A 27355-nucleotide genomic window follows, 5' to 3' on the forward strand; every position below is an offset into this window, starting at 1 on the left:
TGCGATCAGCTCAGGCCGTTTCGTTCCTGGTTTGACGTCACAAACACGCCCTGCGTTCGGCCAGGCACTCCCCCGTTTCTGCAGACACTCCCGTGTTTTTCGATGACACGCCTGCGTTTTTTAGCCACCACCGGAAAAACGCTGAGTTGAAACCCAGAAACGCCCCTTTCCTGTCAATCATTTACCGAACACCAGTGCGATTGAAATGCGCAGCAGAAACCACAGCAAAACAGCTAAGTTTTTTGTAAAATAACTAAGCGCAAGCGCTCTGCGTACCTTGCGCATGCGCAGTAAGCGACTAATCGCAGTATTGCGAAAATCGTCAATGAGCGAACAACTCGGAATGACCCCCAGAGACTATTAGGCCACTCACATCTGCCCCTGCCCAAGTGAAACTTCAATCTATGTGGGTCATTCCGAGTTGTTCGCTTGCTAGCTGCTTTTAGGGAGTGTATCTTAGCTTAGCAGAATTGCTAACGAAAGGTTAGCAGAACTGCTACTAAATAATTTGCTGCAGTTTCTGAGTAGCTCCAGATCTTCTCCTAGATTGCGATCACCTCAGTTCGTTTAGTTCCTGGTTTGACGTCACAAACACGCCCTGCGTTCGGCTAACCACTCCCCCGTTTCTTCAGCCACTCCTGCGTTTTTACCTGGCACGCCTGCGTTTTTTAGCACACTCCCTGAAAACTGTCAGTTACCTCCCAGAAACGCCACTTTCCTGTCAATCACTCTTTGATCAGCACAGCGACTGAAAAGCGTCGCTCTGACCTGTGTAAAATTGCTTTGTTTGATGTTAAAATACTTAGCGCATGCGCACTGCGTACCATGCACATACACATTTTCCACCTGTTTGCTGCACTGCAAAAAACGTCAGTGAGCGAACAACTCAGAAGGACCACCTGTATTCCCTGCCACAAGCACACGTATATACTCACTGTGTTCATTTTTAACCTAACAGTATATTTTTGGAGTGTGGGAGGAAACCCACACAAGCACAGGAAAATATACAAGCTCCAGGCAGTTAGGACTGTGTAGGGAATCAAACCCAAGACCTCAGTGGTGTAAGGTAGTATTGCTAACCATTACAGCTACCATGCTGCCCATGACAATAAACTGGGCAGAAAGCTAAGATGTAATTTATTATGCAAATTGGCAATCCGTTTTGTGAGTTATAGTTATTATTTTTATTAAAGACATACTGTAATATAGGTTATACATATCTGTAAGAGCTGATGGAGAGCTGCTTGTGGTTCTTGTGGTTATGGCTCAGGGTTGGGTATGGGATCCCGACAGTGGGGATGCCACGATCAGAATACCGTCAGCGGCATCTCAACTGTCAGAATCCTGATACTTTTTACGTAAGTATGCTAACCCGCCCCCTCCCCTAATCCTCCATACCCACATATTAACCCTAACCCTCCCCTCCTGCAGCCTAACTCTAACCCTCCCATCCCACAGCATAACCCTAACGCTCCCTCTTGTGCCTAACCCTAACTGCCCCCCTAGTCTATCCCTATCTCTCTCCGGCATACTTATGTTCAAGATGCTGACTCTTGGGTTTCTGGCATAGGGAATCTCAGAGATGTCGGAATTCTGGCACCGGTCTTTTGACCACCGGCATCCTAACCGTCGGAATGCCAACAACATCCCCAGTGTCCATAGGTTGTGAATGAGGGTGTGTAGTGGTAGCAAGTCCATAACTAGGGGTAAGCAAGTAGTGCCATTGCCCAGGGTGCAGGGCCCTGGGTACGACATCCCTGATAACCCATGGTCCTGCATTTGGCTTGCTGCGTTCTACAGCTAGTATCACTGTTGGACGCTCTAGGCACACACCCTACAGCCTGTACAGCCACTGTACTTTCCAGTGCTGGTGGCCCCACTGCCTCAGTGTAACATCATGACATCACATGTTCAGGGGGTGGGGCCGGCACAGGACAGAATATTGGTAGATGTGTGAGGGAGTATTACAATAGTATTAAATATAAATTAATAGTAATATTAAAGTAATATAGTAACAAAATAGAAATGTTAAAAGATGCAAAGATACAGAAGTAATACAAGTATTGCATAAGTAATATATGGCTTAAAGAGAGATAGTAAAGTGATTCAAATTATTCATAGTTCAAGAATACTTGAAAATTAAAATGTATACACTATGGAACCCACTAAGAATGTACCACATTAGTTGTGTGATTCTTGCCTTTTGAACAGTTTAAATTCCCCTACCACTGTAGTCTTTACAATATTTCTAACTTAAGCAATACTTTTATTACTTATCTTTATTTTTAACGGACAGTTAGAAGCTTGCTGCATCTGTATGTGACATAAACAGATATATAGTTATGCAGCAATTGACTTTTTAAGGAAATGTACAGATGATGATGATTTCAAATTATATTATGTGTCTCAGATAATATCTCTTGATATATTCAGATCAGACATTAGGAGGGGGATTCAATTCAGTGGGAAGTTCCACCGTGTATCGCCGTTTCTCTAGGCTGTGCATATATAGGGCACTTACGGCATTCACTCATACCTCTATGACGTATGGGGTGTGAGGGAAAACTTGGAGGGTGTAAGGTGCCCTTCCCAAACAGTACATTGTCCTGATGTCAGGGAATTTCATTTCTCTCTAGTTAAACCAAATGTGCTATGTGGCCTCCTTAACATATAGTTATGGTTGAAAAGGTTAATATGAATTGGACACATATCTGAACATGTGATATCATGTAAATAAGAGAATACAACATATATGCACATATGATGGTGTCACAGGGCCATTATTTTACTCAGATTTTGCAGCCCTTTAGTTACTCTCATAAAGGAACGTCTTGTGAATGCATTAACTTATACACGTATAAAACTGAAATATAAATCAATTAACATGTTAGAAGTGGTCACATGTACATGTGCTCTTGCTATATATGTACAATGCACTTGACAATACAAATTAAGAATGTTCCATTTTGCTAATGCTAATACATTAACTTTTTCTTCATGTCTTATTGCCAAATAAAAGTCTGTTATAACAATCTGTTCATTTTACAGCATAAATAACAACAGAAGAAAGTGTATGTAAATGTTTACATTGTGCTCAGTTAATGTGTCCCAATTTGGAGAAATATATTGTTCTTTAGAAAAAAGCTCTGTTCTTTAACAATGTGCTGATCAATGTGAATGGTGAACTCCTCCGTCACATTATAGGATTAAGATAAATCAGTGGTAATCTTCTAAGGTTTGTACTTTTTCATCAACTATCCTTATTGTAATTTACAATAGACAGCTATTATTTAGCAATAAACAGCGGATTTATCAAACCACTGTGAATTTCTCATTGTGATTAGTAGGTAATGGATCAAAAACAACAATTAGCGCTTTTGTAAAAAGAAGTTTTGATAATGGTAGCCTGCAGCTCTGAGCTTTTCAGATCAAACTTGGCATGGTTTACATGTTACTTTCTTGTTTCATTTTTTTCCTCAGTAAACTGCCCGAAGGGAACATTTTATTCTCTGGAACACAACACTTGCGAAAGCTGTTGGATTGGTTCATACCAAGATGAAGAGGGCCAGATGGACTGTAAAGGCTGCCCTGCTGGCACTTACACTGAATACCTCCATTCAAAGCGGTTATCTGAATGTAAAGGTCTGTATAGCATGTCCAAAATGGGTGTGTGTATATATATATATATATATATATATATATATATATTTATAAGAATAAGGGCTAGATGTAATGAAGTCTGAGTTGACTGGAGGTGCAGGTTTCCGCTGAACTCTGTAATTTATTTAAAGGGGCACTCGTGCAGGGCAAACCCTTGCTTTGTAAATGATTGGCGCTTTAAAAAAATGTCCGATTTCATTACATCCAGCCTAAAGTCTGTATACATTTACAAGAGTAAATATATCCAGCAGCCATGTTTGTATTCTTTCCTGCAGTAGCACTTTTCCTGCTGTAATATTAGATTATTGACAGCAGCATTAGATCCAATGAGCAAATATTTTTATGTTATGTATTAACAGTTATGACTGGGAGATAATTGGAGGAACTGGGTTTGCAGGTGGTTGAGGTGTAGAGACTCCTGGCCAACTTTCCAGCCCTGATGTCCTTAAGCCAGAGGTTCCCAAACTGTGTACCGTGGCTCCCTGGGGTGCCTCGGGACACTTGCCGGGGTGCCCTGGGTTGGTGGTCCAGGACCAATTCAAATTATTCATGGTCAATATAATAGGCAAAACCAGTGCTGGTGGTTGCCAGTCATAAAATATGTGGCCAAACAGAAGCAAATCTTGTCCCTCACCACACAACTGACCCTAAGGACATATAAACGCGATTTACTTAATGTAATATTTCTTTCTAAATTTCTCAATAAGAAATTTTTGGCCTAGGGGTGCCGTGAAGAAAATTCTGATATTCTAGGGTGCCGTGATTCAAAAAAGTTTGTAAACCACTGCCTTAAGCACATACTTAGAATAAAAATGCTTAAATCTGGATCCAATTCAGTCCATATGCTAAGCATATGAATGCGTAATCAAGTCTCAGTTCATTGAAAGGCTGGGTTTTCCAACCTTTAGCAGAAAGCCTGACAGATGTCATTAATTCTGAACCTCACTTGCAAGAGTATGGGCAAACCATACTAAATAAAATAGCTATGTACAAAAAAATCTACAGAAGTTGCTACATGAGATTGGGCAACTATGTCACAAATAGTATTAAGAAAATGGAAATCATGTGATTGGATGTGAGATGACCAGCCCCAGATTTCATCCAATTATAAGTTGTCCTCTTCTGACCTGCAATTTATCTCTGTTGTAGTCAATATATCAGTTGTCATTTTCATGCAGCTTTTTTTAGGAACCCTTTAGAAAAAAATATAATAGCAGTGAAATGTCTACCTAGGATAACTGCAGTTCAGCAAATTCTCTGTATATTGGCCCTCATTCCAAGTTGTTCGCTCGCTAGCTACTTTTAGCAGCCATGCAAATGCATTGTCACCGCCCACGGGGGAGTGTATTTTAGCTATGCAAGTGTGCGATTGCATGTGCAGCCGAGCAGTACAAAAACATTTTGTGCAAAACAAGACGAGCCCTGTAGTTACTTATCCTGTGCGATGATTCCAGAGACGGAGGTCCCGGAATTGACGTCAGATACCCGTCCTGGAAACGCCTGGTCACGCCTGCGTTTTCCCTACCACTCCCAGAAAACGGTCACACCCATAAACGCCCTCTTCCTGTCAGTCTTCTTGCGATCGGCTGTGCAAATGGATTCATTGATAGAAGCATTGCACAGCAACAGTGCTCTTTGTACCTGTGCAACGCGCGTGCGCTTTGCGGTGCATACGCATGCGCATTTTTGCCATTGTTTTTAGTCGAATTGAGATGAGGGACCGGAGAAGGGGGAGAGCCGCGGGCAGATGGGGGACAGCAGCGCTGCAGAAGGATGTCTCAGCCACCAGACCTCACGGCAGCGTCCACCCGGCTCCAGCAAGCGGTGCCACATCCTCCTGCAGCGCTGTGCTGTAGCGCTGCTCTCCCCCATCTGCCCGCAGCTCTCCCCCCTCTCCTCCTCTCAGGTCCTTCATCTCAGTTCAACTTTTTTTTAAGTCGAACTGAGATGGTCGGAAACAGGGCCAAAACCTGTCGAATTTGGATCCGCTTCCCTCAGAAGCACGCAAATTGGCAGCTATACCGCCGATTCACGTACTATTCGACAAGTCGAATTCCCCGACTTGTCGAATAAAAATGCTCAGGTCTGAATAGGTCGGAACCCCTTCCAACCTGAAAAAGTCGAAAACTGCCGTCTTTTCGACAAGACGGCAGTTTCGACCTTAATTGAATATACCCCTTTAACTCTTTCAAGTCCAGTGGAGGGCCCTTTTACTGTATTTCCACTAGCATTTTCATCCTGGCCTAGCTAAATAAAAAAAATCATATGTATCAATGTGGAACTTGTCCCACGAAGGAACCTGCCAGGAATAACAGTCGTACAACCTGTAATATCCATTGAAATGGATGTCTGCGCTGTGATTGGTCAATGTATGAGAACAGCAATCTAATTGTTTATTGTTAACCCACCCATATTTGCATTTTCGTTTGAGTGGCTGTGCAGCAGTTTTGCAAAATGTGGCTTGGTTAATTTTGTTTTAATGTAACAAATCAGGCGAGCAGTTTGTGTACCAAACTGGTTTTGCATCAGCTTTGACCTTATTCAGCGGGATTTATTACAATTCAACAGGAGTCATTTTTTCTTTAATATTATTTGTTGTATATGCATGTTTTATACAGTTGGAAGGCAAATTAGCTTCCTGAAGTAAAAAAAATGCAATTTTTAGAATATATATCTTCAAAGTTTAGAACCAGACGTACCAAAAAACACAACTAATTGTTTTATCTTTCTGTGTCCTTGGATGAATTTATTTAATTGTTGTAGATGCGATGTGCATGACTTAAACAGATGACACAGTACTATGATGTAAACTAATAGCATTTTACGCTTAATTAGTAAAACCAATAGTTACATATTATTTTGTAAAGAGTTTTAGCACTGTAACTAATGCTGTAAGTCAACATTCCAGGTCACATTGGAGAATGAAGCATGCATTGTTGTATTGTTCATTTGTGTTTGACTCCAATTTCAGTGGCAGAAAAAAATAAAAGAATATACAACACAGAAACACAAAATATTGTCAACAGATAAAGAAATGCTGGTCCAAAGTTACAAGGGTTTTAGATTATTTCCATTTGTAAAGCACAACGGAATTTGCTACACTATGGGGGTCATTCCGAGTTGATCGCTAGAAAAAAATGTTGGCAGCGCAGCGATTAAGTGAAAAAGCGGCACTTCTGCACATGCGTATGCGGTGCAATGCGCATGCGCGACGTACTTTCACAACAGCCGATGTAGTTTTACACAAGATCTAGCGAGGCTTTTCATTCACAATGTCCGCCGCAGAGTGATTGACATGAAGTGGGCGTTTCTGGGTGTCAACTGACCGTTTTTAGGGAGTGTTTGGAAAAACGCAGGCATGCCAGGAAAAACACAGGCATGGCTGGGAGAACGCAGGGCGTGTTTGTGATGTCAATCCGGAACTGAACAGTCTGAAGTGATCGCAAGTGCTGAGTAGGTCTGGAGCTACTCTGAAACAGCACAATTTTTTTTGTAGCTGCTGTGCGATCCTTTCGTTCACACTTCTGCTAAGCTAAAATACACTCCCCGGGCGTGGTCTGGCCAGCAGGGAAGGTGGCTGTGTTTCACCTCAGCTCCTCTGGTGAACACACAATCAGAGCCTTATAACCCCTTTACCTATCCCACACGCGGCCAAGAGGCAACCCAGCAGACCCCTTTACCCGGCTACCACAACCTGGGGAGTCCCGCGGAGTCGGGAAGTGCTTTTAAGCACTTCTGCGGATTGCGGCCTTCTCCCCGGACGGAAGCCGGGGCCTAGAGTTGAAGGGGAGCCCGGATCGCTCCATCCGGAAGTAGACCTCCGCTACGTGAGGGCGCCCGGCGGTTCCCACCACACTACCCGGACTCACCAAGCCTCGGCTGAGGAGTAGAGGACGGGTCCGGCATCCGAGGGTAAGTCCGCTCCACGCACGGAGCTCGAGCTGTGACCGAAGTGACGGTCCCCGACGGCCGCAACCCTCGTGACCCCGCTGTTCTATCCACGGCCCTGCAGCGCAGCACTGTGCGCTCCGCTACACGGACCGCCCGGCAACCTCGCTGACAGCTGGCAGTACCCGCTCCCCCCTACGTCCTACAGACGCTGGAGCTCTCCCCTCGACCTTGAACTGCACCACCCCAGGAGGCCTCTCCCTGCTACACGAAGCAGAAGCCCCGGTGGGGCTGTCACCATCCACACGCTGTCGGTTTTCCCCAGCGCCCACTCAAGCCCTACTGTTACATGCAGGTACGGCCTGCCCCTCCCTGGAAGGCCGGGGACTAAAGTAGAGATTCCCCCCCAGAACAGTGCCGACACTCGGCTGAGTGTCACGCCCCTGCTTGGAGACCCGGAGACGGAGCCTGCACTTGCCCACAGCAAGAGACAGAGGCAAGAGTAGAGGGAGATCGCGGGACGCGACGAAGCAGCCCCCTCTGATCCTCGCAATAGAGGCGCGACGGCGGTGACGGAGGTCCAGGATACCCGCGGGCCAGACGGAGACGACGGCTGGTAGGTTTTTTACTGGCCTGCCAGTCCCTAGTCCCCCGGCGGCTCAGCGGCATTCACTGTGCCTCTCCCGCCCGCTATATCTCCGCCAAAGAGGCATTTAGCTTGAGCTTGTCACCCGAGGCCTCCACTCCCCGTACCCGTAGGCAGGGGACTGAAGTCTGGAAGAGACCCGGCCGCGAGTTCCGGGACCGGAACGAAGACACGGCGGGCCCCAAAATATTCGCCTTCAACCACCTTCCGCAGCTGTAAGATCCCTCTCCACCTGTGGCAGGCCTAACACCTGATAAATGTTAGCAATCATTATAAATTATATTATACTTATTGAAGATCAGTGGGCTTAGGGCCTAACTCCCAGTGACAGTGCCCTCCGAGATCCATATCTTGAGCTGGAGCACCCTCTAGTGGCTTATCTATATACAGAGTTATACATATGTCATTTAGATCCCTTTATACTTCACTGATAGAATCTTCAAAGAAAGTGGGTCGCTCCCTGGGAGCCGGCATTGCGGGTGCCTTATATCTACCTCTACATTACCGAAGAAGCGGGATTTGAAGCCCACCATGTGCCTGCTACCGTAACAACGATCACCAATTAATGACGTGCTAGTGCCATTCCATTGGGAGTCATCATGCTATAGGCACTTCACAGCGTACCAAGCAATTCTAAATCTATACTCATGACATCTTCTGCAATCAAGTATTTATCCAATCATTTATAAGCATGGTTAGATCCGGGAAAAAGAAAGGCAACACCGCACAACCCAAAGAAACCACGACCCAACCGGGAATGAGATCGTTCCTACAATCTACACCTGCAAGGCTATCCGAAAACCTCTCTCCCTCCAGCCCCTCTTCCTGTCACTCTGCTTCCTCTGCTTCCCCGTCAATGATGGAACAGCCCACCTCACACACACACAGCGACACCGCTCTTCAAGATATCCTGCAATTTATGAAAACACTCCCAACTAAGAAGGATATCCAAGATACCATACGAAAAGAGCTGGCATCAATCAAACAAGATATTTCCCAGCTTTCCGATAGAGTAAACTCGCTGGAAGAACACCGAGACTCCACTGATAATTTTCTGGGGTCCTTAACAGACGTTATCAAATCCCAATCAGATGAGATCAGATCGCTACGATCCCGTGTACTGGATTTGGATAACAGAGGGAGGAGGAACAATATTCGGGTGAGAGGCATCCCAGAGGAGGTCCCCCAGACGGGCATAGTGGATGCTCTGACGACAATCTTTAACACAATTCTGGGCAAAGACCCAACGGCCGCTATAACATTTGATAGAGCCCATCGCGCCCTGAAACCTAGGGGGCTTCCCTCAGATCGTCCCCGAGATGTCATATGTCGTCTGCATTACTATTCCCAGAAGGAAGAAATCATGAATAAAGCGCGACATATTGACGACTTGAAACACAACGGTGACCCTATCTCCGTCTTTCAAGATCTCTCCTGGCATACCCTGCAACAAAGGAAGATTCTTCGCCCCCTGACGGAGGAACTCCGCAAGCGACAGCTGAAATATAGATGGGGTTTCCCTTTCAGCCTACAGGTATCCTCCTCAGGCAAGATACATTCACTCCACACCACATCCGACCTTCCTACTTTCTGCTCAGGACTCGGTCTCCCACCCTTAAAGGTCCCGGACTGGGACTTTACCCCCCCGGATCTACAACCACCACAGCCTTCGAGAGGGGGAGAGTCATGGCAAGTGGTCGGCAGTCCTCAAAAGAAACTCTCAAAACCACTTCCTGCACGCCAGGATCATCCCCCCACCTGAAGAAATTGATTTCCATTACTCTGCTGAATGAGCCCTACTGATTTCCCTAGGCGGACTGAATGTCCAGACTGTGAGACACCGGGTGAGACATGTTACACGCGGCCTAGTGCCATTTTGACCTTGTTTTACTGTGTCCCCCTTTCCTCCCCCCCCCCCCCCCCCGGTTTCATTTGCAGCCCCGGAATTCAGCGATGGGACATTGGCAGAAGATAATTACTTGTTTCCACCAATTAATGTTATCAGTCATTATAAGTTTTACCAAGTTAGAATTGCACTATTACAATATTTAAGTTTAAAAAAAAAGTGCCTGTAAGGGTGACTCCCTTACCCCGATCCCGCATACGGCCATTGTGCCCCATGGGGATGCTGGTTAATATACCTACCTGCTTCCCCATTGCGGATGTTATTATGTTTACGATGTTTCTATTACTTGTAACCTGCTCTTTTCATCACTCTTTTTCTTCTCATTGTTTTTCTATTTCTTCTGGTGAACTGTCCGAGTACTACGCTTCATTGTGCTATGATGCAATGTGATGTCTCTTCCAGGTGTAATCAAACTCACCTCGATTAATGCAAAGGGTCTCAACACCCCCGAGAAAAGATCCCACTTACTTCGGACACTACGATCCGACGGAGTGGATGTGGCTCTAATCCAGGAGACACATTTTAAGATCTCTGCTCGAGGCCCCTCCTTGGTAAATCAAAAATATCCCCTGGCTTTCTACTCCAATAACCCTGAAGGTAAATCTAAGGGAGTCGCTATAATTTTTTCCAAGGCCCTCCAGGTGTCTAATGTCTCGGTCCATAAGCTTGTCCCAGGGAGGTTACTGGTAGTCCAGTGTAATATATTTTCCCAGGCATACACCCTCATATCCCTTTACGCTCCAAATCAAGGGCAAATCCCCTTTTTCCGATCCTCTCTACCCCGGCTTGAAGCCTTAGCGATGGGCATAGTGGTTTTGGGAGGCGACCTCAACTGGTCCATGGACCCTTCTGTCGACACCTCTCCCCCAGCCCCTAGATTTTCTGAACACAAACATAGACAGGTCAGGAAGATCTTCCACGAACTTCAATTTGCAGATACCTGGCGGGTCACACATCCCACTGACAGAGATTTCTCCTTTTTCTCACACCCACATCAGGTCTACTCACGCCTAGACTACATGTTCTTAAGCCATAGACACCTCCCCCTAATCGTAGATGCCTCTATTGGCTCCATCACGTGGTCGGACCATGCCCCAGTATCCTTGTCCCTATCGGCCCCATCTCGTGCCCTCGGTCCTTGGACCTGGCGCCTTAATGAATCGCTCCTATATGATGCATATTGTAAATCAGAATTGGATAAGACACTGTCCGAGTACTTTGATATCAACGACACAGGAGAAGTATCCGAAATTACGATTTGGGAGGCCCACAAATGTGTTATACGGGGTAAACTGATTCAACTAGGTTCGTTTGTGAAGAAAAACAGTCAGGCCTTGATCACTACATTACTACACAAAATTCACACCTTAGAAACCCGTCACAAAACCTCCCTGACACCATCGGACTTGACGGAGCTATCCGCGGCCCGAGCACAACTCCGAACAACCCTTAATAACAAAACCCAAGCCTCCCTGCGTAGATGTAATAGTAAATATTATAAGTGGGGGAATAAACCAGGCAGGCTCTTGGCCCAGGCACTTAGAACCCAGAGATTGGCCTCCTTCATCCCATCAATGAAAAACAACACGGGCTCCACATGCTTTAAATCCCCAGAGATAGCAGCATGCTTTAAAAGCTACTATAATACCCTATATAACCTGGGTAACCCTTCCCAGGCCCATGACCCTCTCTCCAATATGTTAAGAGCCAGGAAATATCTAGCCGATGTGGCATTTCCTCAACTATCAAAACCTGCCCAGAAATCTTTAGAAGCACCTTTTTCTTTAGCCGAGGTAGACCATGTTATCTCTATCGCTCCCCTACGTAAAAGTCCGGGCCCAGATGGCTTCACAGCCTCCTACTATAAGATGTTTAAAGAAATGCTGGCCCCCAAATTACTGCAGGCCTTTAACTCCATATCCGCCGAGACTCACTTTTCTAGACAATCACTTGAGGCCCATATTACGGTGATCCCTAAACAAGGAAAGGACCCCTCAGTGTGCTCCAGCTACAGGCCAATCTCCTTGCTTAATATAGACCTCAAGTTCTTCGCGAAACTAATGGCTCTTAGACTGAATGAATTTCTCCCGTCGCTCGTCCATAACGACCAAGTGGGTTTCGTACCCGGTCGGGAAGCGAAAGATAACACGACTAAACTCCTCAATCTAATTCATTTGGCCTCCAGCAGTAAGATATCTACTGTACTACTGTCCACAGATGCCGAAAAGGCCTTTGACAGGGTAAATTGGGACTTCATGAGAGCGGGTTGGGCCCACAAGCTCTCCATAGAATACTATCTTTGTATACACAACCATCAGCAAAGGTACGGGTTAACGGGACTCTCTCTGATAACTTTCTAATTAGTAATGGAACGAGACAGGGCTGTCCTTTATCCCCCCTGATCTTTGTCCTTTGTATTGAAGCCCTGGCCAGGGCAATTAGGACTAATGACAGGATTAAGGGACTACAAGTAGGGGATATAGATTATAAACTTGCTCTATTTGCAGATGATCTGCTGGCGACAGTCACAGACCCCGCACACTCACTCCCCAACCTGATGAGCGAGCTAGACATTTTCAGCTCACTATCAGGTTTTAAAATCAACACATCCAAATCCTATGCTCTTCATATCTCAACCCCCCACTCGGTTTTAACTGGCTTGAAAGCTACGTTTCCTTTTCAGTGGAGGGACTCCCACATTACATACCTGGGAGTTCAACTATCCAGCGATTCCTCACGTTTACTGTCCTTGAACTTCCACCCCATTCTCCAAGCCATTAGAAACGACTATTGCAGATGGCAATATCATAATCTTTCTTGGCTTGGTAGAATCAATATTGTAAAGATGAACACGCTACCCAAACTACTTTATCTCCTTCAGACCTTACCGATTCGGATCCCCGACTCTTGGTTCCGGACTGTGAGATCTTTGATCCAGCAATTTATATGGCGTCGTAAGAGACCCAGAATCAAAAGGTCAATACTGACTCGACCTCCCCAGAAAGGGGGCTTTCTATTACCAGACATTGAAATCTACTACCAAGCAATTCTCCTGAACAGAGTCTTGGATTGGACCAGGAGCCGGGAGATTAAGCAATGGGTGGTCTTAGAAGGTTCATGCGTGCAACTGTTCCCAGAAATCTTCCCATGGCTCCCGACCTTGCCCAAATTACTACACCCTCACCCGACCATATCTCCTACACTTTCTTTTTGGAAGAGGACACGACGAAGATCGTGCATCTCTTCTGTTTTTGGCCCCCTCACCTCTTTTCTGAGTAATCCGACCTTCCCACCGGGCCTCTCATTAGGATATTATCAAAACTGGGCGTTGGAGGGACTCTTTAGAGTGGGGCAGTTGGTCCACCCATCCGGGGTTAAACAGTTCTCGGAGATACGAGAGAAATGGGAGATCCCACAGAGAGATTTCTGGAAATTCCTACAGATTCGTCACTTCCTACATACAAATAATGCATACCGTGAGGCTTCAAGGGAGCTGACCGCGTTTGAAAAAATGTGTGTGGCCCCCATGAATCCAATACACACTGTCTCCACCCTATACAAACTTCTATGTGCGTCTGACTCCCTGATACCCCCCCATTTTATTCAAAAGTGGGAAAGAGATCTAAACATCTCACTCTCGGATAAGGAATGGGACTCTATCTTTCTTAAAACCCATAAGAGCTCCATCTGTATCCAAGTTAGAGAAACACAATATAAGATCCTAATGAGGTGGTATAGACATCCCACTCTCCTACACGTAATATCCCCATCCATCTCACCTACCTGCTGGAGATGTCGTAGGGACTTAGGTTCTCTGCTACACATCTGGTGGACCTGTCCCCTTATTAAAACTTACTGGGATGATGTAATCTCAACCTCCAGCGCCATTCTACATACTTCCGTCCCATCTGACCCAGCCTTTTGGCTACTAAATCATTCCACTACCCCAATCTCTACCTACAAGTCATCGTTAATACGACACCTGGGCAATGCCGCACGAGCAGTGATCCCCACAATGTGGAAATCTGTCAACCCCCCCACAAGGAATACCTGGTTCTCCAGACTAGACTATTACATGAACATGGAGGATGTATTAATGAGCGCTGGGGACAGGCGCTCGGAATTTACTGCTATATGGTGGCCTTGGATAGACTACAAGACATCCGAATCATATACGACTTACATTTCCTCCACAAAATAGAGTAGAAGACGGGAACCGACTTGTGACTTAATTGGTAATAGGGTCTTAGATGAATAAGCCTAACTCTTGAATCACTGCACATGTCATACTCTCCTTTGCTTAACATACTCGGTTCAGTCACCCCAATCTTTTGATGTTTCTCTTTTCTTTTCTTTTTCTTCTTCTTGTTACACACCTATCTATTATTATGTTTTCTTAAACCAAAATGTTAATGTGGACTATAACTGTACAGAACACGTGATTATCGATCTGTATACGCTCATGTTGTCATACCATTCTGCCATTGATTGATACCAAGTTATATTTACAACTTGTTGTAAGTCTATATTGTTACAATAAAAACAGATTATACAAAAAAAAAAATACACTCCCAGTGGAAGGAGGCATAGCATTTGCACGGCTTCTAAAAACTGCTAGCGAGCGATCAACTCGGAATGACCCCCTAAATAAATATTTCCTCTAATTTAGTGGTGGTTTAGGTTTTTTTTTTTTCACCTTTGCTTGTTTGCCCTAAAGAGGAAAAATGCCCACCCCTCTGAGGATGAGTCTACGTTTTCATGCACATCAAAATGTATTATACTATGCAAAATCAACATATCAGTCAATAAATGATTGTCATGTTAGACAAACTAAAACAAAGTATGCTTTGTGTTTCATTTCAGCTCAGTGTAAACCAGGAACTTACTCTTCAAATGGCCTTGAAACCTGTGAGTCATGTCCACACGGCACTTACCAAACAGTCATGGGATCTAAGTACTGTGTCTCCTGTCCCAAGGGAACATCAACTGTAAAAAGAGGTTCTGTGGATGTTTCAGAGTGTGGAGGTTTGTTGCAAAAGATGAAAAATAAAATATTGGAAGCATAACAGTAGAATCAAAAAGATGTAAATTAGAATCACAAACATATAGCAGAATAGATACATATAAATATATATACAGGTGAAACTCAGAAAATTAGAATATCTTGCAAAAGTTCATTTATTTCAGTAATTCAACTTAAAAGATTAAACTAATATATTATATAGACTCATTACATGCAAAGTGAGATATTTCAAGAATTTATTTGTTATAATTTTGATGATTGTGGCTTACACCTTAAGAAAATCCCAAATCTCAGAAAATTAGAATATTACATAAAATCAATAAAAAAAGGATTTTAAATACAGAAATGTCAGCGTGGCATGGATTCTATCAGCCTGTGGCACTGCTGAGGTGTTATGGAAGACCAGGATGCTTTAATAGCGGTCTTCAGCTCTTCTGCATTGTTCTGTCTTATGTCTCTCATCTTTCTCTTGGCAATGCCCCATAGATACTCTATGGGGTTCAGGTCAGGCGAGATTGCTGGCTAATCCACACAGTAATCCCACGGTCACTGAACCAGGTTTTGGTACTTTTGGCAGTGTTGGCAGGTGCCAAGTCCTGCTGGAAAATAAAGTCAGCATCTTCATCTCTTGTCAAGCCGCTCCTGAACAACAAACAACGTCAGAACCGTCTTACCTGGGCTAAAGAAAAAAAGAACTGGTCTGTTGCTCAGTGGTCTAAAGTCATTTTTTCTGATGAGAGCAAATTTTGCATCTCATTTGGAAACCAAGGTCCCAGAGTATGGAGGAACACATTCCAAGATGCTTGAAGTCCAGTGTGAAGTTTCCACAATCTGTGTTGATTTGGGGAGCCATGTCATCTGCTGGTGTTGGTCTGCTGTGCTATATTAAGTCCAGAGGTAACGCTGTCTTCTACCAGGACATTTTACAGCACTTCATGCCTCCTTCAGCAGACAAGCTTTATGGAGATGCTGACTTCAAAACTGACACCTGTTTAAGCATTGTCTGCTGAGTGCCGCTGCTTACCTGGACATACATTATGAGTTCATTTGAATCCACTCGGAGGGCACTGCAGCACATTGCCACAAAGAGCGGGAGTGCCGGGCACTTTTGGAAAATTATATATATATATATATATATATATATATATATATAAATACACTTTCCCAAATCCGAGATATACTTGGGATCGTCGCTCCTTATTGAATATATTATTAGATATATATCTTAAATGGCAATTTCCCCTGCAGTCAGATAATATACATTGTCAGGCCTTCTACATTAGACTATAGGTATGACATACATAAATAAGACAAATATCTACCAGTCAGAACAGTATGGGGGTTGTACTAAGTATTAGAAAGTTGTAAAGTGGAGTGAGAAGTGTTATAAATTAACTAATAGATGATACATTTTGATTGATTTTAGTCTCTACATTACTTGAGCGTACAACTAGAAGCACTTACTGAAGGTAGACATCATGTTTTCTGGAACTATTATTCCATGCTTGGGATGTATACATACCAGTGCGCTTTTGCACATAATGTAGTTCTGTCATTTCAGTGTTTAATATTTCGTTTTTACATTAAAGTTCCATGCCACGCTGGTGAGTTTTCTCGGTCTGGACTGGTGCCATGCTATCCTTGTCCCAGGGACTACTATCAGCCCGAAACGGGGAAATCTTATTGCCTGTCATGTCCATTTTACGGAACAACGACCATGACTGGAGCCAGGTCGATAACAGACTGTTCAAGTAAGTTGCCGTTTGTGCCCATTGGAATACTGAGACAGTGTTAGCTGAGCCTGTTACCCTCTTCTGTATAGACTGAGCTATGCTCACAGCATGTATGGGTACAGAAGTGGTATCAAATCTTTACCTAACTAGCTATGATTGTATTATATTGTCTTCCAAATTATTGCTCCCAGTAATAAGTGGATTAATTTTAGACATAGCAGTGTCCTACAAGTATTTAAAATGTTTTATACTTGTAAATGATTAATGCAATGTTAGGGCAAATATTTAATTTGCTATTTTAGTAAATTGTTATGTTTGCCAAAAAAATGAAAAGTTAGGTTGTTTCTGGCAAATGTATAGCTAGTGTGTAAGAATGACAATTGATGTACAGTATGGTATACTTTTCTATACCATAAATGAACTATAAATTAACAAAGGGATATCTAGAAATGAAGCCTTGATTGAATTTATTATTTGAATGTTCACGTGAACACTTATCACTGTCCTAGTAAATAATTTTAGTAGTTGATGAAGCATTAGTAACTGGTGGTCCACAGGGATTTGCTTGGGGGGAACAGCAAAGACTTTGGTCTTCCAGTGCTAGGTATGGCAATAGTTACTGGCACTGGCCATCAGTGAAAAGCTACGCTTTTTGACCACTTGTTAAATTGACTGAGGCAATCATCTGCATAGAGGTCTTCTTCTTCAGGTCATAAATAGACCCCTTAGACACTTGAGCAACAACACACAATTTTATAATCTAAGACAATCATTTAGTGGATTTGAATAAAACGATCTCCTATGTATATTACCTGCTGTGTTTACTATTTCTTCCTATATTGCTAATGTAAAGTGTACGAATTTCTTTGGAGTATCTGCGCACTGAATATCTTTTGTCCGGACGAGCAGCTGCACTTACTAGGTGACTAGCCTTCTTGGGTTACACAATGTTCTGTCTTAGTACTGCGCTCAGTCCTGACTATGTGGATGGTTTATATGAATAAATATGTCTTAGTCGTTAGTAACGTTTGTTGCAATGACACATTAGTCTAGATATCGCATAATAAATGTGTGTGTTTTTGAAGAATGACATAAACAATAGTGTCTAACTTGGTTTACGTTCCTTTGACAGTTTACTGATTAAATTATAATCACACTATGGTATAAGTATCTATAATACTCTTGCACAATACAGTAAATACATAAGCAGTTTCGTAATGTCCAGCTAAGCACTTTTGTGCAAATCCAGATATACTGTATACTTCTTAAATTGAGGTAAATATTCCCAATGTCAGATAATCTCTCTGTATCAAGTTCTCTATATTTTATAAATATTAAATCTTTATCTGATATTAAAATATAGAGAACTTGATACAGAGACATTATCTGACATTGGGAATATTTACATAAATTTAAGAAGTTTATATCTGGATTTGCACAAAAGTGCTTAGCTGGACATTACGAAACTGCTTATGTATTTACTGAACTGTGCAAGAGTATTATAGATACTTATACCATAGTGTGATTGTAATTTAATCATTAAACTGTCAAAGGAACGTAAATCAAGTTAGACACTATTGTTTATGTCATTCTTCAAAAACACACACATTTATTATGCGATATCTAGACTAATGTGTCATTGCAACAAACGTTACTAACGACTAAGACATATTTATTCATATAAACCATCCACATAGTCAGGATTGAGCGCAGTACTAAGACAGAACTAATGTAAAGTGTGTCTCTTTAAAAAAAAGTCATGCTGCAATATGTTGGAGGCGTTACAAAATGGAAAGGAAATAGTGGAAGATTAGCCCAATGGACATTTGGGAATTTGCTCACGTACAGATGGAGCCTCCCTAATCATTGCAGTTTCTCCGCCTAAACGGAGTATTTGTCTCACCTTAGCTATAGCTCAGGTTGTTATGGTATTGTGTGGTAAGGCACATTGAGGTGCGACAACATGCACAGCATCCAATACACATCTTCACCACTGGGCGGCTAATGCTCCACTAATCCAGTACTGTAGAGCGAATAGCGGCAGATGGATATAGAGTACAGTAATCATACTGTAATAGTGTGCTCTTAGCAAGCCCTGGCAAATGGCCAGTGACAACTGTAATGTTATACATACAGACCAGCGGTCAGATGGAGAGAGTCAATCAGGAACTTGAAGTGTATAGCGTACTATAAATAAAGGAGGCATATTTTTATGCAGTGGGCTCACAATGCCTGGACTGTCAATTCGGCAGTGATGTACAGGTGTCCCAGACACATTGATACCATCATTTACTAATGAACGCTGGGCTTAATTAGTAAATAATTCATCAAGTCATGCTAAATAGCCCGTGAAGTCACCATGCCGCAGTGGGAATCGGTAGCGCTGATCGTCTTTTTTTTGCATTTTTTTCAAAGAAAATGCATCTTAGACGCAAAGTAATGTAATAGGACACACAAGCAGCTTCTGCTGATTAAAACAGTAACAGCATGTCTATATTCTGTGTGTGACTGTGACTGTATTTGCATGCAAAATGCCCTGCTGGAAAACACTGTAACGTTTTATTTTGTATGCAGGTAAAACCGCTATTACACACAGAATATAGGCATGCTGAATATCATTTTAATCAGCAGAAGCTGCTTGTGCGTCCTATTAGATCACTTTGTGTCTAAGACGCATATTCGCAAAAAAAAAAAAAAATAGACGATTGGCATTACAAAGTCCCGCTGCCAGCATGGTGTGACTTCAAGGGCTGTTTAGCGTGACTGCAGGAAGGATGTAAGAGGACACATCTGTAGATTGGCTCAGCGTCTCCAATGCATACAAAGAAAAGCACAGTTCAGAATTCTAAACAGCTCTCTAAAGGAAAAAAAATAATTACAATCAGCAATAGAGTTGGGACACACAGCACTATAAAAAAGTTACAGTGAGCAAAATCACCATGTCACTGCAGGTGTCAGTCACCTGTCTCCATAGATCTCTTGGCATAGTGGTATTTCCGATGGTTACCATGCCCGTGAGCTAGGGTTCGATTCCCGCAAACTCTGTAGCACCGATGTCGTTTTTTGCAATTTTTTCCATGAAAATGTGTTTTAAGGTGTGTACACACAATGAGATCCTTGCTATGCCCGATTTCCCTTGAGCTCCCCCAGAGCCCAGATATCACAGACTTTGACTATCTGTACTTTCGATTTTGTCTATGTACGATTTTGACTAAGGGGTAATTCCAAGTTGATCGCAGCAGGAATTTTGTTAGCAGTTGGGCAAAACCATGTGCACTGCAGGGGAGGCAGATTTAACATGTGCAGAGAGAGTTAGATTTGGGTGTGGTGTGCTCAATCTGCAATAGAGATGAGCGGGTTCGGTTCCTCGGAATCCGAACCCGCCCGAACTTCAGCTTTTTTCTCACGGATCCGAGCGACTCGGATCCTCCCGCCTTGCTCGGTTAACCCGAACGCGCCCGAACGTCATCATCCCGCTGTCGGATTCTCGCGAGACTCGGATTCTATATAAGGAGCCGCGCGTCGCCGCCATTTTCACACGTGCATTGAGATTGATAGGGAGAGGACGTGGCTGGCGTCCTCTCCGTTTATAGAGAAGAGACTAGAGTAGAGAGAGACACAGTATTTAGTAATTTTGGGGAGCATTAGGAGTACTACTACTTGCTGAAGTGATAGTGTGACTGTGTATATCTGACTTGTGGGGGAGACAGTGGGGAGCAGTTAGAGTCTGAGAGCAGGAGTACATATTTTAACGTACAGTGCACACTTTTGCTGCCAGAGTGCCACACTGCCATTGTGACCACACTGACCACCAGTATATTGTGATTGTCTGCTTAGGAGTACTACTTGCAAGTTGCTGATAGTGTGACCAGTGACCTGACCACCAGTTTAATTAATCACCACCAGTTTAATATATATATATAATTGTATATATATATATAATTGTAATATACCACCTACCCGTGTTTTTTTTTTTTCTTTCTTCTTGATACATACTATAGTAGCTTACTGTAGCAGTCTGCGGTGCTGAGCTGACAGTGTCCAGCAGGTCCGTCATCAGTCATTACATAATAAATATATATACCTGTCCGGCTGCAGTACTAGTGATATTATATATATATATATTAATTTCATCTCATTATCATCCAGTCTATATTAGCAGCAGACACAGTACGGTAGTCCACGGCTGTAGCTACCTCTGTGTCGGCAGTCGCTCGTCCATCCATAATTGTATACCACCTACCCGTGTTTTTTTTTTTTTCTTTCTTCTTGATACATACTACTATAGTAGCTTACTGTAGCAGTCTGCGGTGCTGAGCTGACAGTGTCCAGCAGGTCCGTCATCAGTCATTACATAATAAATATATATACCTGTCCGGCTGCAGTACTAGTGATATTATATATATATATATATATATATATATATTAATTTCATCTCATTATTATCCAGTCTATATTAGCAGCAGACACAGTACGGTAGTCCACGGCTGTAGCTACCTCTGTGTCGGCAGTCGCTCGTCCATCCATAATTGTATACCACCTACCCGTGTTTTTTTTTTTTTTTCTTCTTGATACATACTACTATAGTAGCTTACTGTAGCAGTCTGCGGTGCTGAGCTGACAGTGTCTAGCAGGTCCGTCATCAGTCATTACATAATAAATATATATATATACCTGTCCGGCTGCAGTACTAGTGATATTATATATATATATATTAATTTCATCTCATTATCATCCAGTCTATATTAGCAGCAGACACAGTACGGTAGTCCACGGCTGTAGCTACCTCTGTGTCGGCAGTCGCTCGTCCATCCATAATTGTATACCACCTACCCGTGGTTTTTTTTTTTTTCTTCTTGATACATACTACTATAGTAGCTTACTGTAGCAGTCTGCGGTGCTGAGCTGACAGTGTCCAGCAGGTCCGTCATCAGTCATTACATAATAAATATATATACCTGTCCGGCTGCAGTACTAGTGATATTATATATATATATATATATATTAATTTCATCTCATTATCATCCAGTCTATATTAGCAGCAGACACAGTACGGTAGTCCACGGCTGTAGCTACCTCTGTGTCTGCAGTCGCTCGTCCATCCATAATTGTATACCACCTACCCGTGGTTTTTTTTTTCTTTCTTCTTGATACATACTACTATAGTAGCTTACTGTAGCAGTCTGCGGTGCTGAGCTGACAGTGTCTAGCAGGTCCGTCATCAGTCATTACATAATAAATATATATACCTATCCGGCTGCAGTACTAGTGATATTATATATATATATATATTAATTTCATCTCATTATCATCCAGTCTATATTAGCAGCAGACACAGTACGGTAGTCCACGGCTGTAGCTACCTCTGTGTCGGCAGTCGCTCGTCCATCCATAATTGTATACTACCTACCCGTGGATTTTTTTTTCTTTCTTCTTGATACATACTACTATAGTAGCTTACTGTAGCAGTCTGCGGTGCTGAGCTGACAGTGTCCAGCAGGTCCGTCATCAGTCATTACATAATAAATATATATACCTGTCCGGCTGCAGTACTAGTGATATTATATATATATATTAATTTCATCTCATTATCATCCAGTCTATATTAGCAGCAGACACAGTACGGTAGTCCACGGCTGTAGCTACCTCTGTGTCGGCAGTCGCTCGTCCATCCATAATTGTATACCACCTACCCGTGTTTTTTTTTTTCTTTCTTCTTGATACATACTACTATAGTAGCTTACTGTAGCAGTCTGCGGTGCTGAGCTGACAGTGTCCAGCAGGTCCGTCATCAGTCATTACATAATAAATATATATACCTGTCCGGCTGCAGTACTAGTGATATTATATATATATATATATATATATTAATTTCATCTCATTATCATCCAGTCTATATTAGCAGCAGTCACAGTACGGTAGTCCACGGCTGTAGCTACCTCTGTGTCGGCAGTCGCTCGTCCATCCATAAGTATACTAGTATCCATCCATCTCCATTGTTTACCTGAGGTGCCTTTTAGTTGTGCCTATTAAAATATGGAGAACAAAAATGTTGAGGTTCCAAAAATAGGGAAAGATCAAGATCCACTTCCACCTCGTGCTGAAGCTGCTGCCACTAGTCATGGCCGAGACGATGAAATGCCATCAACGTCGTCTGCCAAGGCCGATGCCCAATGTCTTAGTACAGAGCATGTAAAATCCAAAACACCAAATATCAGTAAAAAAAGGACTCCAAAATCTAAAATAAAATTGTCGGAGGAGAAGCGTAAACTTGCCAATATGCCATTTACCACACGGAGTGGCAAGGAACGGCTGAGGCCCTGGCCTATGTTCATGGCTAGTGGTTCAGCTTCACATGAGGATGGAAGCACTCAGCCTCTCGCTAGAAAAATGAAAAGACTTAAGCTGGCAAAAGCACAGCAAAGAACTGTGCGTTCTTCGAAATCCCAAATCCACAAGGAGAGTCCAATTGTGTCGTTTGCGATGCCTGACCTTCCCAACACTGGACGTGAAGAGCATGCGCCTTCCACCATTTGCACGCCCCCTGCAAGTGCAGGAAGGAGCACCCGCAGTCCAGTTCCTGATAGTCAGATTGAAGATGTCAGTGTTGAAGTACACCAGGATGAGGAGGATATGGGTGTTGCTGGCGCTGGGGAGGAAATTGACCAGGAGGATTCTGATGGTGAGGTGGTTTGTTTAAGTCAGGCACCCGGGGAGACACCTGTTGTCCGTGGAAGGAATATGGCCATTGACATGCCTGGTGAAAATACCAAAAAAATCAGCTCTTCGGTGTGGAAGTATTTCAACAGAAATGCGGACAACATTTGTCAAGCCGTGTGTTGCCTTTGTCAAGCTGTAATAAGTAGGGGTAAGGACGTTAACCACCTCGGAACATCCTCCCTTATACGTCACCTGCAGCGCATTCATCATAAGTCAGTGACAAGTTCAAAAACTTTGGGCGACAGCGGAAGCAGTCCACTGACCAGTAAATCCCTTCCTCTTGTAACCAAGCTCACGCAAACCACCCCACCAACTCCCTCAGTGTCAATTTCCTCCTTCCCCAGGAATGCCAATAGTCCTGCAGGCCATGTCACTAGCAATTCTGACGAGTCCTCTCCTGCCTGGGATTCCTCCGATGCATCCTTGCGTGTAACGCCTGCTGCTGCTGGCGCTGCTGTTGTTGCTGCTGGGAGTCGATGGTCATCCCAGAGGGGAAGTCGTAAGCCCACTTTTACTACTTCCACCAAGCAATTGACTGTCCAACAGTCCTTTGCGAGGAAGATGAAATATCACAGCAGTCATCCTGTTGCAAAGCGGATAACTGAGGCCTTGACAACTATGTTGGTGTTAGACGTGCGTCCGGTATCCGCCGTTAGTTCACAGGGAACTAGACAATTTCTTGAGGTAGTGTGCCCCCGTTACCAAATACCATCTAGGTTCCACTTCTCTAGGCAGGCGATACCGAGAATGTACACGGACGTCAGAAAAAGACTCACCAGTGTCCTAAAAAATGCAGTTGTACCCAATGTCCACTTAACCACGGACATGTGGACAAGTGGAGCAGGGCAGGGTCAGGACTATATGACTGTGACAGCCCACTGGGTAGATGTATGGACTCCCGCCGCAAGAACAGCAGCGGCGGCACCAGTAGCAGCATCTCGCAAACGCCAACTCTTTCCTAGGCAGGCTACGCTTTGTATCACCGGTTTCCAGAATACGCACACAGCTGAAAATTCTTACGGCAACTGAGGAAGATCATCGCGGAATGGCTTACCCCAATTGGACTCTCCTGTGGATTTGTGGCATCGGACAACGCCAGCAATATTGTGTGTGCATTAAATATGGGCAAATTCCAGCACGTCCCATGTTTTGCACATACCTTGAATTTGGTGGTGCAGAATTTTTTAAAAAACGACAGGGGCGTGCAAGAGATGCTGTCGGTGGCCAGAAGAATTGCGGGACACTTTCGGCGTACAGGCACCACGTACAGAAGACTGGAGCAACACCAAAAACGCCTGAACCTGCCCTGCCATCATCTGAAGCAAGAAGTGGTAACGAGGTGGAATTCAACCCTATATATGCTTCAGAGGTTGGAGGAGCAGCAAAAGGCCATTCAAGCCTATACAATTCAGCACGATATAGGAGGTGGAATGCACCTGTCTCAAGCGCAGTGGAGAATGATTTCAACGTTGTGCAAAGTTCTGCTGCCCTTTGAACTTGCCACACGTGAAGTCAGTTCAGACACTGCCAGCCTGAGTCAGGTCATTCCCCTCATCAGGCTTTTGCAGAAGAAGCTGGAGACATTGAAGGAGGAGCTAACACGGAGCGATTCCGCTAGGCATGTGGGACTTGTGGATGGAGCCCTTAATTCGCTTAACAAGGATTCACGGGTGGTCAATCTGTTGAAATCAGAGCACTACATTTTGGCCACCGTGCTCGATCCTAGATTTAAAACCTACCTTGGATCTCTCTTTCCGGCACACACAGGTCTGCTGGGGTTCAAAGACCTGCTGGTGAGAAAATTGTCAAGTCAAGCGGAACGCGACCTGTCAACATCTCCTCCTTCACATTCTCCCGCAACTGGGGGTGCGAGGAAAAGGCTCAGAATTCCGAGCCCACCCGCTGGCGGTGATGCAGGGCAGTCTGGAGCGACTGCTGATGCTGACATCTGGTCCGGACTGAAGGACCTGACAACGATTACGGATACGGACATGTCGTCTACTGGCACTGCATATGATTCTCTCCCCATTGAAAGAATGGTGGAGGATTATATGAGTGACCGCATCCAAGTAGGCACGTCAGACAGTCCGTACTTATACTGGCAGGAAAAAGAGGCAATTTGGAGGCCCTTGCACAAACTGGCTTTATTCTACCTAAGTTGCCCTCGCACAAGTGTGTACTCCGAAAGAGTGTTTAGTGCCGCCGCTCACCTTGTCAGCAATCGGCGTACGAGGTTACTTCCAGAAAATGTGGAGAAGATGATGTTCATTAAAATGAATTATAATCAATTCCTCCGTGGAGACATTGACCAGCAGCAATTGCCTCCACAAAGTACACAGGGAGCTGAGATGGTGGATTCCAGTGGGGACGAATTGATAATCTGTGAGGAGGGGGATGTACACGGTGATATATCGGAGGATGATAATGAGGTGGACATTTTGCCTCTGTAGAGCCAGTTTGTGCAAGGAGAGATTAATTGCTTCTTTTTTGGTGGGGGTCCAAACCAACCCGTCATTTCAGTCACAGTCGTGTGGCAGACCCTGTCACTGAAATGATGGGTTGGTTAAAGTGTGCATGTCCTGTTTATACAACATAAGGGTGGGTGGGAGGGCCCAAGGACAATTCCATCTTGCACCTCTTTTTTCTTTAATTTTTCTTTGCGTCATGTGCTGTTTGGGGAGTGTTTTTTGGAAGGGCCATCCTGCGTGACACTGCAGTGCCACTCCTAGATGGGCCAGGTGTTTGTGTCGGCCACTAGGGTCGCTTATCTTACTCACACAGCTACCTCATTGCGCCTCTTTTTTTCTTTGCATCATGTGCTGTTTGGGGAGTGTTTTTTGGAAGGGCCATCCTGCGTGACACTGCAGTGCCACTCCTAGATGGGCCAGGTGTTTGTGTCGGCCACTAGGGTCGCTTAGCTTACTCACACAGCTACCTCATTGCGCCTCTTTTTTTCTTTGCGTCATGTGCTGTTTGGGGAGTGTTTTTTGGAAGGGCCATCCTGCGTGACACTGCAGTGCCACTCCTAGATGGGCCAGGTGTTTGTGTCGGCCACTAGGGTCGCTTATCTTACTCACACAGCTACCTCATTGCGCCTCTTTTTTTCTTTGCGTCATGTGCTGTTTGGGGAGTGTTTTTTGGAAGGGCCATCCTGCGTGACACTGCAGTGCCACTCCTAGATGGGCCAGGTGTTTGTGTCGGCCACTAGGGTCGCTTAGCTTACTCACACAGCTACCTCATTGCGCCTCTTTTTTTCTTTGCGTCATGTGCTGTTTGGGGAGTGTTTTTTGGAAGGGCCATCCTGCGTGACACTGCAATGCCACTCCTAGATGGGCCAGGTGTTTGTGTCGGCCACTAGGGTCGCTTAGCTTAGTCATCCAGCGACCTCGGTGCAAATTTTAGGACTAAAAATAATATTGTGAGGTGTGAGGTATTCAGAATAGACTGAAAATGAGTGGAAATTATGGTTTTTGAGGTTAATAATACTTTGGGATCAAAATGACCCCCAAATTCTATGATTTAAGCTGTTTTTTAGTGTTTTTTGAAAAAAACACCCGAATCCAAAACACACCCGAATCCGACAAAAAAAATTCGGTGAGGTTTTGCCAAAACGCGGTCGAACCCAAAACACGGCCGCGGAACCGAACCCAAAAAACCAAAACACAAAACCCGAAAAATTTCAAGTGCACATCTCTAATCTGCAATCTAATTTGCAGTGTCAAAATAAAGCAGCCAGTATTTACCCTGCACAGAAACAAAATAACCCACCCAAATCTAAC

At 44.0% G+C, this 27355-nt stretch overlaps 1 protein-coding gene across 1 annotated transcript in view; it reads left to right on the forward strand.

The window, feature by feature from the left end:
- SVEP1 (sushi, von Willebrand factor type A, EGF and pentraxin domain containing 1) overlaps positions 1-27355 on the forward strand; it is a 598519-nt gene that overhangs the window by 334743 nt on the left and 236421 nt on the right. The window contains exons 17-19 of the mRNA XM_063914219.1: positions 3481-3642; positions 14964-15125; positions 16713-16874. Of these exons, the coding sequence (XP_063770289.1) occupies positions 3481-3642; positions 14964-15125; positions 16713-16874 (486 nt within the window). The remainder of the gene's footprint in view (positions 1-3480; positions 3643-14963; positions 15126-16712; positions 16875-27355) is intronic.

Source organism: Pseudophryne corroboree, chromosome 1, assembly GCF_028390025.1.
Source record: "Pseudophryne corroboree isolate aPseCor3 chromosome 1, aPseCor3.hap2, whole genome shotgun sequence".
NCBI lineage: Eukaryota > Metazoa > Chordata > Amphibia > Anura > Myobatrachidae > Pseudophryne > Pseudophryne corroboree.